Here is a 16359-nt window from a genome sequence, read left to right as displayed (position 1 = left end):
TCGTGGAACTCTACGACAGGACTGCCAGGGAGTAACAGAGGCAACAGAGGCAACAGAGGCAACAGAGGCAACAGAGGCAAGGAGAGACAGAGCAACGGCCTTTCTCTGCTGGCGGCCGGCGCCACGACAACAACGATGACAAGGAAGGACGAGAACGATGAACGAACGGGACGATGAGGAGGGACGAACAGTGACAAAACAATTAAGCAACTCATAACTGCCTTGCACAAGCGCCCCCTGGACACCGTTCTCTCTGTCCGTAGTTGCGTCAAAGTGTCACGGACAACGAGGTCCAGCAGACCGAACTGAAATTGCAGCTTACGAGAGAGTGTGTTGGGCATAATATCTCTTCACGAACTCGCGAGACCCCTCGCGGAAGAACCATCGCCCATCTGAATCGTCAACTTGTCGAATAGTTGCGACAGATTTTGCGGTGAAATGCCTCTGCTAGCAAAGATCAATTATGGTAAAATGGCGGATGAATTTGTATGTGGAGAAATTGCGTTGATGGCGTAAACTTTTCCTAGTCGAATTGATTAGTTGTATTCGAAGTTATTTAAATGTATAAACTACAACCGAAAAGATTGGAGAATATGAAAAGACAGAAAGTTCAAGTGGTATCGAAGTTCGGTGGTTTAAGTGTCGAAGTGGTGCACCCAACTGAATGATATAAAAGGCTACACGCAACAGGATTGCTTTCGAAACACTAAGTAATAAGAAATTACAAGAAGAAAGTATCGCCATGAAAGAAAATATTTTTCACTTGAAATATTTTACTTGTACCAAACAGTTTAAAGATATCAATCTGTTGGTACTGCAAGTGGAATTTCGAAAAGGAATCATTCGAGCCGGCTACACAGAGTAAGAGCGTGACAATAGTAAAACGAAGAAAGAAACAGGACTCAATTTGCCTTTACTTTGTTCGCGCCTCGCAGGATGCTCGAACATTCTGTGCGAGCAGAACGAAGGAATTTGACAAAGTTAAATCGAAGTGAAAGCGGGAAGTCCCGTTCGCGTAGGAAAGAGCAGGACAGTTAGAAGAAAGAAAGAGAAAGAGTATGACTAGCTTGGAGAAATTACCGCAAGCGTTTCGTTCCCTCTTTTTCTCGTCCTTCCTTTCCCTTTCTTGGTCCTTTTCATGCATGGACCGCTGCTCGGCTGGCACGTCAATGCTTTCAGGCGATAAAGTGCTTTTCTTTACGAAACCACCATCCGTCGCACAAGCGCGGCCAATCAGGCGACAATGGCTCGTAAATTCGAGCCAATCAGGAGGGAAGCCGAGACGTGACCGCGGCAACGGTGTGATATTGCTTATGAATTATTTAAGCGGCCAGAATAACAATGTCCTTTCTCCACCTCTTCTTACTCCGACGCCTCTTTCCCCTCTTTCTATTTTTCTTTCCCGTTCCGCGTATTTCTATTTCATTTTATTCGGCTCCACTTCTATAGACGTTTCAAGAAATTACCGGACAAATTGTTTCATGCATCATTTTCCATCTTGATGCGTTCCGGGTCACTTTCATCTTCGGCCAGATCAAAGATAGGCCACGCGCCACATTAATTTATGAAAATCTCCCGGAATCTTCGACAACGTTTGCAACGTCTTATCGGCTTAAGTGTTTCCAATAACACGGCTACGAACAAGAAAACGAACTATGCAATTACTTGGAAGGCTTCGACTTCGATAATCGACAACACACTTCCAAGTTCCCAGCGTAGTGCCGGACCACCGGCTGATTCCGAAGTCCCTAACTACTTACTTCGTGGGAACCTGTACACGCTGTTCGATTTCTGCTTCGATCATTGCGCCTTGTCCGTAATGGAACGCTCTTCGAGAGTATACGTTGCAAAATTGATTCCTGTGCACTGTTTTTTTTTTCAGGTTCTCTATGATTATATTTTGTTTTCATAAATATACTGGGGATTACGTGGAAAGAATTCCATCGATGTTGGAACGAGACACGCATTCCAAATTCATTGGCCTTCGCAGCAAAAACATGTTTTTTCGAAACTGCGGAAAAATTCCCAAAGTGGAAAAATGCCACAAGAATACACGATAGGCTCACAGTGGAAGCGAAAAACAACATACGTGTTCCTAATCATTTTATTATAAATTTCCAAATGCGCATATTTTTCTGCTGAAACGTGACTTTACCCTCACATTTCTCACAATCTCAAGCTTAGGTCGTACGTACCATTTTTCCTCGGAGCTTCTCGAACAGCCAAGTATCTCCTTACTTCAAAAACTTGCGACGTCTACCAATCAAATCGCAATCAAGTAAGACAACCTGCCAGCAAAAACCGACTTCGTGAAACTAACTCTTCGATATCACACTTTTCCCGATTCCCGGCTTATCTTTTTCCTATTTCCATTCTGTCGAGAAATGGTACATCAGCGTCCGAAACAAAGAGTCTCCCTTATCTCCGGACCACGACGATACTTGATTTATTATGAAACGCAGTCGCTTTCCTCGTTGGAGGGGTAGCGCGCCTTTCGTCGCGTGTCCAAAATGGGCACTCGAGGAGAGAAGAAAAAAAGCTCGTTTCTTCGGAGTGACAGATTTCTCTGAACGAGTTTTTGAACGAACCTCGTTGACGAAAACCGTACCTCTTTTTCTAAAGGCTGTCTCCCACCCCTAGCACTCATGCGCAAAACGGGATAGATAAGACCCCACGTATTCCCGTAGGGGTACTGCGGGGTAGGAGGCATAGTATCGTGGGACGAAAATAGAGGCGTGCCATGGGACAGAACGGGACGAAGATTCTTGTGTGTACCGCACCAGAGAGTGGAGTTTTACGCGTGTTTAATCTGGAAATGGATCGCTCGAGAATGTGGCTCTATGAGGCGAGTTGAAGGGACTGAGAGTTAGCGAAAGCATGAGGGACGTGGCAGCGGAGGAGACGGAGGCGAGCGAGAGGGTTGGTTTTGCAGAAGAGGAGGAAAGCAGTGTGTGCCAGTCAGTGACGCGTTCTGTCTCTTCGTCGTTATCCTTTTTTCCACTTGTATCGTAAAAACTGACCAGACCGGCTCTCTATGCACTTTTTATGCCATGCTTCCGCCGAATATACGCCGCTGAAAGGAACAATGTGGTTTAATTGTTCCCTTCCATTTCATTTCCGATACAATTACGTTGGTTATTTTTATCAAGCTCGTGCGAATCTTGCATCCAGTCTCTTTTTACTGGGAGATGGAATTTTTTAAGAATCGATACCCCAGTTTGTTTTAATGCAAATGGAGGAGGACGTGTTCTATACTTGAGTTATATAGAGAGGTGTTAACGAAAAACGCAGGGTAACTATTTTCTTGCCGTGTAGCGGATGAAGACGCTCAGAGGACGAAAATATAAATTTAGTTTTTCTCGTAGAGTTAGCTGTTCCAACGGAATGAAAGAGCAAAGAGGAAGAACCGTTTGTGAATTATAGCAAGGGAAAACGCCAGCTACCGAGTGTGCTTTTAAAGGCTCGTGTGTGAAACCGAAACGTGATACCGCTTTCCCACCCGTCTGCTTTGAATGGACCAGCACACGCGTCTTGATTTTTTCTCACGCAACTAATTTACCCCTTTGTTTTCCCAAAGCCTCGTTGCTTTCATGCATCGTCGCTTTTATAGAACTAGCTAAGGCAAACATTTCACTAAAAAGGAAAAACTAACGCAATAATATAATAATAGCATTAATGTTTTCGCTATAGTACTTTTTAAACTGAAAGTATTTTTTGCATCAAAGCTGTTATTATGGAAAAAACTACTTTTCAAATAGTTAAGTAAAATTTAAGGTGATATATATATACCTTTTGTAATGAAAATTCATAGTTAGAAATTTTATTACACCATACTTATCAAAGTAAGTGTAGAATATTCAAAGAAGTTAACAACACGCGCGAATAATGGACAAAATCAGAGGGAAGACAGAAGGATAGAACTTTATATCCTCTAGAGTGGTCAAGATTTCGATATCATTTCTTCAGATTTTTCAACGTGAAACACAGCTAAGTTATCTATTTTGGCAGCAATTTTCTCGAAGCGGGTAACATAAATCGCGGGTGGAAAAGCTAATTTAACGGATAAAATGTGACCGGTCTCGAAATAAAGCCGTGGGTCGCGTCGATATATCGCAGTGCGCACACCCGGCCGCAGGCGGCTTATATATCATACTAATTATTTATATTTCATGCACCGGTAGGCCAGGTACCTGCTGCCTACAACGTGTACACGGTATTTTACACTCATGATACGTCGTCATATACTATGCGCAGCGTGCAAACTCTATCCACCCGCTCGTGGTCCAGCGACGTGCGTCATGAAAATATCGTCAAACTTCTGGTCGTCCAAATCACCTAGCGTATTATCCCAGCGCCGAGCTTAAATTTTACCATCGTTCGTTGAATCATTGGTCATTAATAACGGTGACATGTTATTTAGCCAGTTAGATTATCGCTTATCTAGTTATGGTTTTTATTTATGCAGTGCATAAAAATAAAAGGCTAGTCGACAGCTTGACGTTTATACCGCTACAATTCACTGTTTCTCTCCCTCGATCTTTTCACACGATTTAACGTATTCATGACTGGTGTTTTTAAATGTTTTCCTTCCCTGTTCTGTTCAGTATTATCGTATTAACAGGATAGTGTAATAGGGTAGATGGATAGCCTTTTCGTAGACTCCGTTCGTAGATCGTATCGTAGATACATGAATTTATCTGTATATGTTTGAATTATTACTATTTGTTAACCAGTAACGTCAACGAGTTTTTCCGCACGCCAAAATTATTGATTGCGTGCAAATACATAAATTTTTATCTGTGTATTGCTTATCAAATTTTAATAATCTCAAATAAAATTGAAACAGTTGAAACAATTTTAATTTGTGAATGACTTTCGCGCTTCGTTCCAATCAATGACGATCGAAAACAATTTAAATAATTAAGATTATATGTTAATATCCGCAGCAAAAACTTGGATAATTCGGTTGGATGAGTAATTAATCGAATCGCATAAAGCACCACTAGTGGCTATTAAATTTTATAGAGACAAGGTTCGATCGAGATGCTGTCGAAGCGAGATGCATTCGTCGACAGATATTTCGAAGAAAAGCGGAAGTTTCATCGTAAAATATTTAAGTCTCTGTCTCGATGTGATTTATAACTAAGGGTAACTTTTCCTGGGGCGTTTCTCATTTCGGCTGCTCAACTGACAGTGACAGTTTACTACTTGACAAGGAAAGGAATTGGTCGGAAAAGTTCCTGTTGATGTTACGCGCTATTAAGGGGATCGTGTTTCCTCGATGGCGGATATCAGAGGGAATGGTATCAAGACCACCCGGGAAGATTCGTCGCTTTATTTTATGTCAGTTACCAGATATCACCGAAAATCCTCCCTGCGTTGAGTTACTCCCGTGAAACATTGTCGATCATTTTTTCTCCCTTTATAATCATTGGAAAATTCTCCATTCAAACGAGTAATCTGGAACATTACGTTTCTTCGGGCATTTCTATTTTGTCGAAATTGCGATCGAAATTTCACGACTCGTGACTCGGGGATTCAGGATGAAGAAGAGGCAAAAGTAAGGAAACGCGTGTTCTATACAGTATATCTGTAATAACTAAGTTACTACGTCTAGAACAATTTAAATATCTAGGTGCATTGCGACTTTTAGAATAACACGTGGCAAATTACAAACTCCAACATATTCACGTTTAGAAATAAAAAGAAGTAACTTCTAACTCAAGACTAATTCATAATGTTGCAGTTACTTATGACTCAACGATACCGATTGAGGATGAAATCCGAATGAAAATGTTACATTACGCCATTTAATCAGAAAATAATAATGCTGGATGTTATTATCCTCCTTTGCAAATAGTTCATTTAAACAACAAAGTGAATAGTAATTGTTTTAGCTTAGTGAAAGTTCTTCTATCAACCAATACAAGTTATTACTAATCAACATACAACTTTTAATCGACAATAACATTTCTTACGTCATACTTCCTTGTTTAAATGATTAAGCAAAAATCATTAGCTCTCGCGCAATTCTATTCGCGTTTTCAAGGATTTTCGAATTTTCGGCGCATACACACACAAAATCACGAAAACCGGTTGGTTAAATCGTAATCAGAAATCTTCATACAATGTTTGTCAGATTCGGTGGGATGTAAATATTCATGCGCCAATATTTTGGCGGAATTTTTAGCGCATTAGGGAAAAATGATTTACACGGTCGACTAATGGAAGCCACGCTAGCTGAAATTGTAATTTCACATCGTTCGTTACGCGGAGAATGCATGCATCGCGGTAGCCATGAGAACACGAATGTCGTCGGTATCGCGATGAAAAATTCTACGCCCGCGTTGCCCGTTCGATATCAGTAAATAGAAGGATAAATCATCGGGGTGGAATTCGGCGCAACGATGACACCTTGGGAAAAGATAACCCGCCGAGAGCTTATAAACGGTTATAAAACGCGACGCCTCTTGATTTAGTCGGGCGTCCTTCGTATGCATCCTCAGCATTCTAAAGAAAATGTCCCGTTATATACATATGTATATCTGCATTCACCGTATCTGCGCGGAGTTTCTATCGTAAAAATGCCACGCACGCGAAAGAGCGAAGGCAAAAAATGTAAAAACGAGGAAGGAAAAACGAAACGGACAAACGAAAACGCAACAACGAGTTTCAAGTTGGATGTAAATGAGACTTCTCGAACAAACTGATGCTTAACAATTAGAGTAAATCATGTGGCCAAGCGGCAATCCCGTACCTTCTAACTGCACGTATGCATGCCAATTTTTCCGTAATTTCATTCCGCAACTGGCGAGATACCGCCCGTCCTAGTTTTGACTTGTTTTCGTTGTGATTACAGCGACCGTACAATGCTGGCCGCGAAATGCGCGGAGGGAACGAATTAAACCGCGCTAGCAACAGATGCTAGAGATCTTCTGTTTCGCAGTTTAATTCGCGGCCGTGATAAGCGCAAGTTGCTCGAAAGGCCGGGAAATATATCTTCGGGATTCGCTGCCGGGCATTAACGAGATCATTCTGCAACGAATGTATCGTTGAACGATAAATCGTTAGAAGATTTTCAGAGCGGTTTGCTAAAAGAGAGCTGTTATTAACGTTGCTGTTGTTTTTGTTTGTTAAAAGATTAAAAGATTAGGATAGGCATGAAACTGATTATTATAGCAGAGTTTTAATTACACCTCGCGTGTTCAAGATCAGATTATTATAACACAGATGTTGATCATATTCGTTTCGCATATTCAGAAATTCTTGTATTCCGCAACAAAAAACAATCTCGAACTCCTGACATAAATTGTAACGATGGATTTCCACGCTCGGTCGGCGATTAAATCACTTGTCCGATTAAAAAGAAAAAAAAAACAAGGCGGGATTCATCGGCGGAGCGTTTTCGGTCGCGTGTAGCGACAATTTTTCCACGGAATTCCTCTTTCGCTCAGCGAAAGACAGAAATACACAGGACACCGTGAAGAGCCGGGAGGGACGGAGAAGACAAAAACTTAAGAACTACCAACCGTAAAGGGACTCGAGAGGAAAACGAGAAAGAGAGCACAAGGGAGAAAGCGAGAAAGAGCGACGCGCGGTGGAAAGTTTGAAATCGAGAACGAAGAAAAAAATGCAAGTGAGAAAGCCTTTGGATAGAAGATGCGCATGCACGATGACGTTGATAGGTTACAGAGGAAGGGGCGATGGGTGGTGCGGGGTGAGACGGCCGAAAGGGGGAGGGTGGTAAGGCAGACGGTTTGTATTTCAAATTTAAAAGCATTCGACAATGGACGCTTCTCGTATTGTTGACTCACTCGACGAAGGAGAGAGGAAAGAAGAAAGAAACGCGTAGAAGTGTACGCTAGAACGTGGAGGAGGAAGCAGATAGGGTTAGGATGGGGGTAGAAGAGGGAGGGATAGAAGAGAAACGGAGGTTCAAGGGGGAAAAGAAGAATCAGGGGTGGCTGGAGTTTTGTAAAGGACTGCAGACAATTTCCGCAGGGCTTAGTGGCTTCAGGCTCTCCAAATAAATTATTCCGTGGATGAGCGACGCTGCTTATTTTTCACCATTTTCCGAGCCACTAGCAATGGATGCTCAAAGTGTACGTAAAGGGTTTAAGGAATATCAGGCGCAAGAAGAAACACGCTCGAACGAAAACGTGAAACACCATTCTTCTTTTCTCGTTCATCCGGCGAGAATAGTCACCGGTTGAATACCCACGATGGTAATAAAATCACGATACGTTTCTGGACTTTGTCCAGATTGCGCGGTCAATTGCGAAATCAACTTCTCTGTGATGTCGATTCGAACGAAAATTATTCGACGGTATTCACTTAGAAAACTGCTAACTTCTAGCAAGAAACTTTTTGCTTTCCAGTTTTCGATCGTCTTTAGCTTCTGTAGCTCACCAGAATTATATAAAACCCTCTCGTTAGATTATTTCTCAGCGTATGCTAATGATAAAAACATCAATATGAAAACTTTCATTATTTAGAACACGGAAAATAATTTTTCAAAATTCCCACGAGGATAAAAGCGGCAAATTACAACATCCAATTCTTCACAAAGTCTCCGAACAAGCTAATTTCAAATCGTCAAACGCGGTAACAAGAGTCGCACGTACTCGATGGGTGAAACTCGACGAGAACCGATCGAGAGTACTTTCGACCGTAGTCACGTATGTTACATATACATCACCTATCGATCTCGCTTTTTCCTTCGTTTCTTCATGATGCTCTCTTTTGGAGCACGGCCGTTACGTGAAAAGTGAGTCAAAGGGGTTAATCCTACATTCTTCTTGCGCTAGTAGCTACACCATTTATTCGTGAAACTGGAGAAGAGGAAGCGGGAGAAGGATCACCTGGTAAATGGTGTATCTCTGAAATACTTCCACTCAGAATATTCAGGGATGCGGGCTATACAAACATTTCTAAAGAGCTTTGACAATTTCGTTGCCGCCCTTTTTCATCTTCATCCTCGTGATCAACCCACACGCGTTATATTACTTCAATCAAATCGTGTACGAAATAGCGGCGTAAATTTTTATATTTTTAATACTATCATTTAAAATGTATTATATTAAATTTAACGTTACGTTGGTGATAAATATGTATTAAGGGAAGTAGCAAAAAATGCTTCATATCATGCTAACACGTTTCCCTTGAATTTCGAATAAAAATCTTTTCGCTACAATATTCTTTAGGACAGAATTTGAGCTCGAGCGTATCGTAAACGTAAAAATCTGGTCAAGAGAGAATATCGACAGCCCTTTTGAAGTGTCACGTTCTCAGAAATCGACGGTATTCACGCGCATCAGATCGAAAATTCAAGCGTCAGGGGTCTATGCAGCTAGCCCATCGAGAAGACCGATTCAGAATGTTACGCAGTATTTTAATAAAATTTCTATTCTCTCGAGAAATTTCTCATATCGTTGAATCTATACAAAAATTCGCAAACAGCACCACAAAGATTTTCCCACTAAACGACAACGAGTAATATTTTCTACGCGAAATAAATATCCGCGCTGATTCTAACTACCGTTAATTTCACTGAGAAACATTTCATCGAGGCACAGTTTTTGCACGGTACACGGAATATAATGTAGCCAATAATCACGTCCCGCGTTGAGTATCGCGAGACATGAAAAGAGCATGACACGTGACATTGTGCGCAACACGACGAGACAAGTTCATTCGTGACACTCTACACGTGTCGTCACACTTCTACACACACGATATACGGCCCTGGTTTCCCTTCCTCGAACCTCGTTTCGGAGTAACAAATATAATTGCACGGCAACACGTATCGTCACGTATATCACGGAATATTCGCATCACGAGACAAAACCCAAAGGTGGCTGTAAAGCGGGAACGACTTTTTATCCGACAATATTCGTTTGCGCAACGTGTATCAACACAAACCGATATCCGAACCAAGAAAACTGTGCATTACCGAGAGACTTCCGTGACAGCGCAATTTCTTGAGTTCAATCTTTTACATGGTTTCTACGTCGACCCGAACACGACATTCTATTTCGTTCCATTTCTTCCAATTCTACCATGTAAAATACGCTTTCTTTCTTACTAAGCCACGATTTTATAGATATGTATTAACATAGTTACGTCACGGATTACGAAAATTCCGAGCAAGTTTTGCAGGTAGTTTATATATCGAGTACGAAAAATTTGTTGCAATGAAACGACAAATACAACGCAGATACTTTTCAAAAATAGCATATCCGACTGGCAGTGTGAAAAACGGTAGCTTCGAAGCACCCATTGAAAAATAAAAAATTCGCGAAACCTACTAAAAAGAGAAATAAAACATAGAATGTTCTGCACAAAAGATAAATAACCAAAAAGGAAAACAGTATCATCGATAAATAAAAAAAAAATTAGGTCCAATCGTTTTTGTGTACTGTCACGTCCTCTCACGTACGCAGCTATGATTGATTTAACTATTGCTGATTCACGTGGCGTGATTAAACAGAAAGCAAACGAGGCTGCACGATTACGGCACGTGCGATCCATATATTTTTTAATCGGGATCCAGAACCGATTAAGCGCAATCTAACGACCATTTTGACCAGGCGTAGGTACCACGGTGCGGGTGCTTACGCGGCAGCTTGCGAAATCATTGTCTCGCGGGACAAATAGAGAGGAACGGCGAGCATCGATTCGCAAAATCGCTCTTGCGTGCGTTCCCGGTGATTTTCAATAATATTAAATGTCCTGTTCGTCTGCTGCTGACACGCATCCCTAAAATCGCACGACAAAAATGCCTCCCTTCGTTCCTGTCGCTGTGTCGTCTTCTGCTCGTCCGTGATAATTCGATGGATCATCGTTTATCATTCGGTGCCCATTGAATCGCTTTAATTCGGCAAACTGCACGAAATAGCGGTGGAAATGGCTTGAATGTAACGCTCCAGTTTTTCGAGGGGATATTGATAGGGTATTTCGAATTTTGTGGAGAAGAGGAGAAGTTTGTTGAAGCGATTAGTTTCTGATATTTATAGAGGTATTACGGTTTTGTGAGATCTTGGAATAATGTATAATATAAATAAGCAGTCAAGTTTTATGATATATATTTGTTTGTTACTTCTTTTATAGTTGGAGATACATAAATGTAGAAGCTTCTAAAATTTTTCACTAGATCGTGGTGTTTAAGTGAATATTCATATTCCTCTCAAATGTGAATGAAGAGAACAAGAAATAACTTGGAAGGAACAGAATGACGTTGCAACAAAGAAAAACCTTCCCCACCAGTCAATCTAGTCAATAATCACATATCGCCATTCTCACAACTCAAACTAATTATTTGCTCATTTATAGACTAATAAAAGAAACTGGTCTGAAAAACACAAGATTTCATTCTTTTTATTAATCCGATGTGCAAATTTCCTGGTTTCAACGAATCTACGTATTTTCCCGTATCGTCGTCGAATGCACAGACACTTCATCACTTTCATAATTCAGAAAGAGGTCGGGAAGTAGCGCCGGAGCGAAGATAATAAGAAATGAACGGGGAAAGTGTCCTCGAGTGAAATATAAAACGGATGAAAGTCAGCAAAGTAGGTAGTCGTGAACGGTATATGTATAGTCAGGTCTGGCGCGCGCGATCGAGCCCTCGACAAGGCCGCGCGACGAATTTCATCCGGCGGATGCGTCGACACGCTGCCAGGCAGGCGGGGGGATCCCGTGATGGAAGCGTCGTCGCGAGTTCCGGTCCACGCCCCCCGAACAGTTCTGCCCTATCTCAGCTTTGTTTCGTTTATTTTCTCTCGCGCACAACGCGAGCCAAGGATCTCTTCAGAATTACACGAGAGCGTTCATTAACGCGACCAGAGAAGAACGATCCGCTAATTAATGTTACGAAGCTTGTCAGTGGACGAGAGCGACGCGCACTCTCGACCATTTCTCTCTTCTTTGCTTCTTGCTTCGTCTTGTCCGCGAAGAATGACAAGCGGGAAAGGAAGGAGAGGAAAAGCAAGAGATGAAAGAGAAGGCAAATCGATGGGACGAGAATAGAGACAAGTTTATGATTTGCGTTTGAGATTATTGTTTTAATGTTTAGGAAGATTTAATCGAATGGGAAATTAACGAAGAATCGTTTTATCGGTCATGTTCGTTGCTCTATTTATCAGTTGAATGGCACAAGGTTTGAGCAATGTATTGATAGGTTATATTAACGATTCGAAGAACCAGTCGTTTCTTGTCTACATTTATACCAGGTAAAAATACACAGGTGATTCTTTGTGCAAAAATAAATCAAAAGAATAAAATAGCGTATACCGTATTTCCTTAAACGTTATCAGGTACAAAGAAATAGAAAGAGGGAACTACTGTTGCTTTCCTTTCTCATTTTTTCAATTAAACGGTAACAATCTGATCCAACTAGATGAGATTCCAGTTAAAAACTACCTTAATTAAAAAGACGATATACATTGTGTGTACGTTATACATTTTACTCAAGCAAGTCTCTTTACATCTCAGCCTCGATTTCCAGGTTGAGCTACGTAGGAAAACCGCAAGAAAGAAACGGACAAAACGGATACGACAGGAGATAAAGACAGTGGGATGAGGTGGGGAAGAAGGGACGACGGAAACCTTAATAGGATGCGGCAGAGTCGGTCTCGTGCACGTCGCTATCTCGTTTCTCGTGTACTATCGAGGAGGTGTTAGACACCGGCGCAGTGCGCTCGCAATTTGCATTAGGCGAGCGAATTACATGAAATTTATGTGAGTCTGGATATACCTCGGGTAGAGGAACGCAGCCGCGCGCTACGGTTAATACGTATTCGGAGTACTTACGGAAGCGGCCGCACGGTCGTCGTACTTATGCTCCTGTGGACAGCTAATGTCCGCAACTATTTCTCTCTGTCTGCCCTCCTCCTCTATTCCCTTTAGCCGCCTTACGATATTATTCCCAGCTACGTATTGTCTCCTCAGAACCGGCCACGACAGAAACGTATTTGCCAAACGGTGACACGTCGTGGCGTGGAACGATTAATCTCTGCCAAAAGCATCGTTCCGGTCAATGCGGCGGCGCAACGGCGCGTGCTGTTCCCTGATTCGCCGCTGGTAATTGTCTAAGCGCGCGTGAAACGAGCCACTGAAAGTTTCACCCTGTGGAAAACGCCCTCTCGCGTTTCCTTTCGTGCCCGCCGTTCACCCGAATTATCAACGAATTCACGAAATTCGTATGATTCGTCAATCCTGCTGGTTCACTTCGCCACAATGAATTTCCAGAATCGGTTATCGGACTGCCGAGTACTTCCACATTGTGGGAAAGCGATAGGTAATCGAAAGATTTAAGTATGAGAATCCAAGAATATTTTTGTTAAATGAATTTATGCAGTATAATTTTCACACGGTGAAAATGGAATTTCGGTTTTAATCAGGATAGAATTGTGAACGTCGATTGTAGTATTATAACTGGTGAATGTATTATGCATAATTGCGTGTCTTTATGAATTTACTGGGCATTAATACCTATAATTTACACGGTTCTGTTCAGATTATTATTAAATTATGACAGTGGGCAATATGAACAAATTATTTGAAATATTGAATTACTATAAAATATAAATTAGACAATTTTACTTGATTAGTTTATAAAATCTAATTTAATTTAATCACGTTAGTTGTAGTCTTTCATAATTCAGCACGCAAAATTAAAAACTCAGAATTACTTCTATATCAAACATAAATTCACAGAAATAAAATATAATAATCATGTAATTTGTATTTTCCTAAATATGGTTTTGTAGTGGCTGACAACTATCCCTTTATATTTCACGATTTTTCAACAAGACATCAATTAAATTTGCTTGCTAAATATATACATTTCCCACCTAGCGTTTCCGCGTTCTCTGGAACGTAGTTCCAATAACCAATCAATTTCTTGCGCCATCAGACGGAGACAAATGCCGACCGCAGGAATCCAGACACGGGCAATATTTATCTATCAGCGCGATCAATTAACCCAGTCCGTACTGTATCAATTATCTTGATCAAGAACTCGGCGATAGTTAATTGCTTTCGCGACACACATTCGATCGCGACGCTCTCGTGCAAACCGAATTTTTTCGTGTCTTCGTGTAACGAACGATCGATGCGTCTTCGTTTGACCAACCGTGTCTCTCGTGCTAACTCTCATTACCTTTTTTTCTGTCTCACAACATCGCGAATGGATGCCAATGACCTTAAGTGGCCATTACGTACGGTGAACTAACGATCCTGTAATTAGTGTGTTATGGAATGCCACCACGAAAACGTGGCGAGCTTCTTCCTACAACGATTTCCCTGCCTTCGATAATTACCGTGTTGCTATGTGATAGTAGTCAAAAGGCTGGTGTAACGCGATTGATTCTTCATTTCGCATGATGGTAATTCGAAGAGATCGTAATTGGTATTTGGAATTAGATACTTTACACGTAAATGAAGTGGAGATAGAAATAACAATCGCACATGCTTTGTAAGGAAAATTTTCAAATGTGGAGAATATTGTGGAAATCATAGAATTTTTATTGAACATTTATTATTGTTTGAATTGCTGTCATTATTATCAAATATAATCATTTTGGTTTTATTTTATATTGTATTTATCAAGATTTATCTATAGTATAGAAATTGCATAACATAACATTTTATCTATATGAATTGAGGAGAAATGGTGATTTTAATGAATAATGTATTTAAAGACTGGTATAAATTTGCTAAGATACTTACTTTCTTGCCGTCTAACTCGTGATTACCCTGTGCCAGCACTTTATCTACACTCGCGGGATCTGCGAACGTGATGAATCCAAAGCCTCTGTAATACAAAACGAAGCATACATAAATAACACTACAAGGAACAGTGGAAGCTTCAAACAATTTACGGAAGTTAACTACTACACGAGTTAAAACTTCTGGATTATCTTTACACGCATCAAATAACTTTTCAAGTTTCGAATAAGTCTCAAAATCCGTACAAAGACCAACCTCGCTTAATCATCAAGTTCTCATGTTTAAACATCTTTGCTGCTATGCCCCTATACTTCATAACTTGCGTCGCCTTGCTTTACATTAAATTCCCGATGCATTCTAGTTAACTCAATGGTACCTATGCGTTTTGCTAACATAAATTGTGTGGTACGTATCGATCGAATAAATAGTTTATATATCAAATTACTTTATTTTAAAAGATGTAATGAATAAATTTCTGTTTTCTGAATTAGGTTTGAAGAAAATAGAGAGGAATTAAAAATTGGATATTTATTACTCGTGATTGATATTTTCCAAAGGAAAAAGTCAAATTAGAGGACATTTGTAGACTATCAGGATGCAGGAAAAATCCAACAAAATAAAGCACAGCCATGGAAATATTAAAGATTTTTTATTTGGGTCAAATCATGTTATGAATTTGTGTCGCATAACTATCCAATTCTGCTGTGCCTTAACTCACCTCACTTTCAAGAATTAATACCAACGTCGCACCCGACAGTTGTTGTCGCGAAACAATTCGAAGTTCGCGATTAATTCGCATTCTCAAATTATTCCAAATTGTTCCATGAAGCGGCTCTTTTTCCATAGCGACCACGCGACATGCATATAACACGGTGCGAGGATTTAAAGTGATCGCGGGAAGGTGGAACGAGGGGGACGAAGTCGAGCACTCGAGTGAAACAAATATCGGCCGGCGTCCGGCGTCATAAATTTTACGCGGGACACAGTGTACATACAGATATATTAAAAGATAGTTTACCGAGGAGGACGTAGGAGCCGCTAGAAGGGTGGCAGGGGGTGGCCGCCGATCTGGAGTGGTTTGTACGGGGTTGGAGAAGCCGGTACATACGGCACGATAGCGCGGCGAGCGACCGGACGCAAAGCGGTTTGCATTTTTCATGCTAGGGCTGGCTGCGCAGTTATTGAAAATATTTACATGTTATTTATGGGCCACACATGCTTCAAGAACCGAATGCGCCAATTCCTCCGACTCGTCTCGCCGCGTTTCTCTAACCTCAGAACGTGTTTTTCTGCTTCAAGAATAGAAAGTTTGGCCGAGTGAAATGGGATAGCGTTGTTTGCAACACAGTACTATTTATTAGGTGCTATGTTTCATTTGTCCTCGTCCTTTTTTCTGAAGATGTGGAATTTTGAGGTGGCGCGAAAAATGCTTCCTGAATATATTCTACTTTGAAAAATTAACGCATGATATATTTAGGTGTTGAGGGGTGAACTCTAGAATTTCTAGTTCTAGAAACTAAAGAAATTGCTCGGAGTTTTGTATTACTTTATTTTTAGTGCCCTTTATACGTATTCTAGAATTTAATTTTAATTTATTATTTTTAAATTATTTAATTTTTAAAGAATATT

General features: G+C 40.9%; 1 protein-coding gene across 7 annotated transcripts in view; it reads right to left on the bottom strand.

Annotated features, from left to right (window-relative positions):
• Positions 1–16359, bottom strand: part of LOC122577582 (RNA-binding protein Musashi homolog Rbp6) — a 759888-nt gene that overhangs the window by 284437 nt on the left and 459092 nt on the right. For all 7 annotated transcript variants that reach the window (XM_043748942.1, XM_043748941.1, XM_043748947.1 and 4 more), the window contains one exon: positions 14731–14815. In XM_043748942.1, coding sequence (XP_043604877.1) covers positions 14731–14815 — 85 coding nt within the window. The remainder of the gene's footprint in view (positions 1–14730; positions 14816–16359) is intronic.

This window comes from Bombus pyrosoma, linkage group LG2 (genome assembly GCF_014825855.1).
Source record: "Bombus pyrosoma isolate SC7728 linkage group LG2, ASM1482585v1, whole genome shotgun sequence".
In the NCBI taxonomy this organism is placed as follows: Eukaryota; Metazoa; Arthropoda; class Insecta; order Hymenoptera; family Apidae; genus Bombus; species Bombus pyrosoma.
The sequence above is the reverse complement of the archived record's forward strand: the minus strand, read 5'-3'. Positions and strand labels throughout refer to the sequence as shown.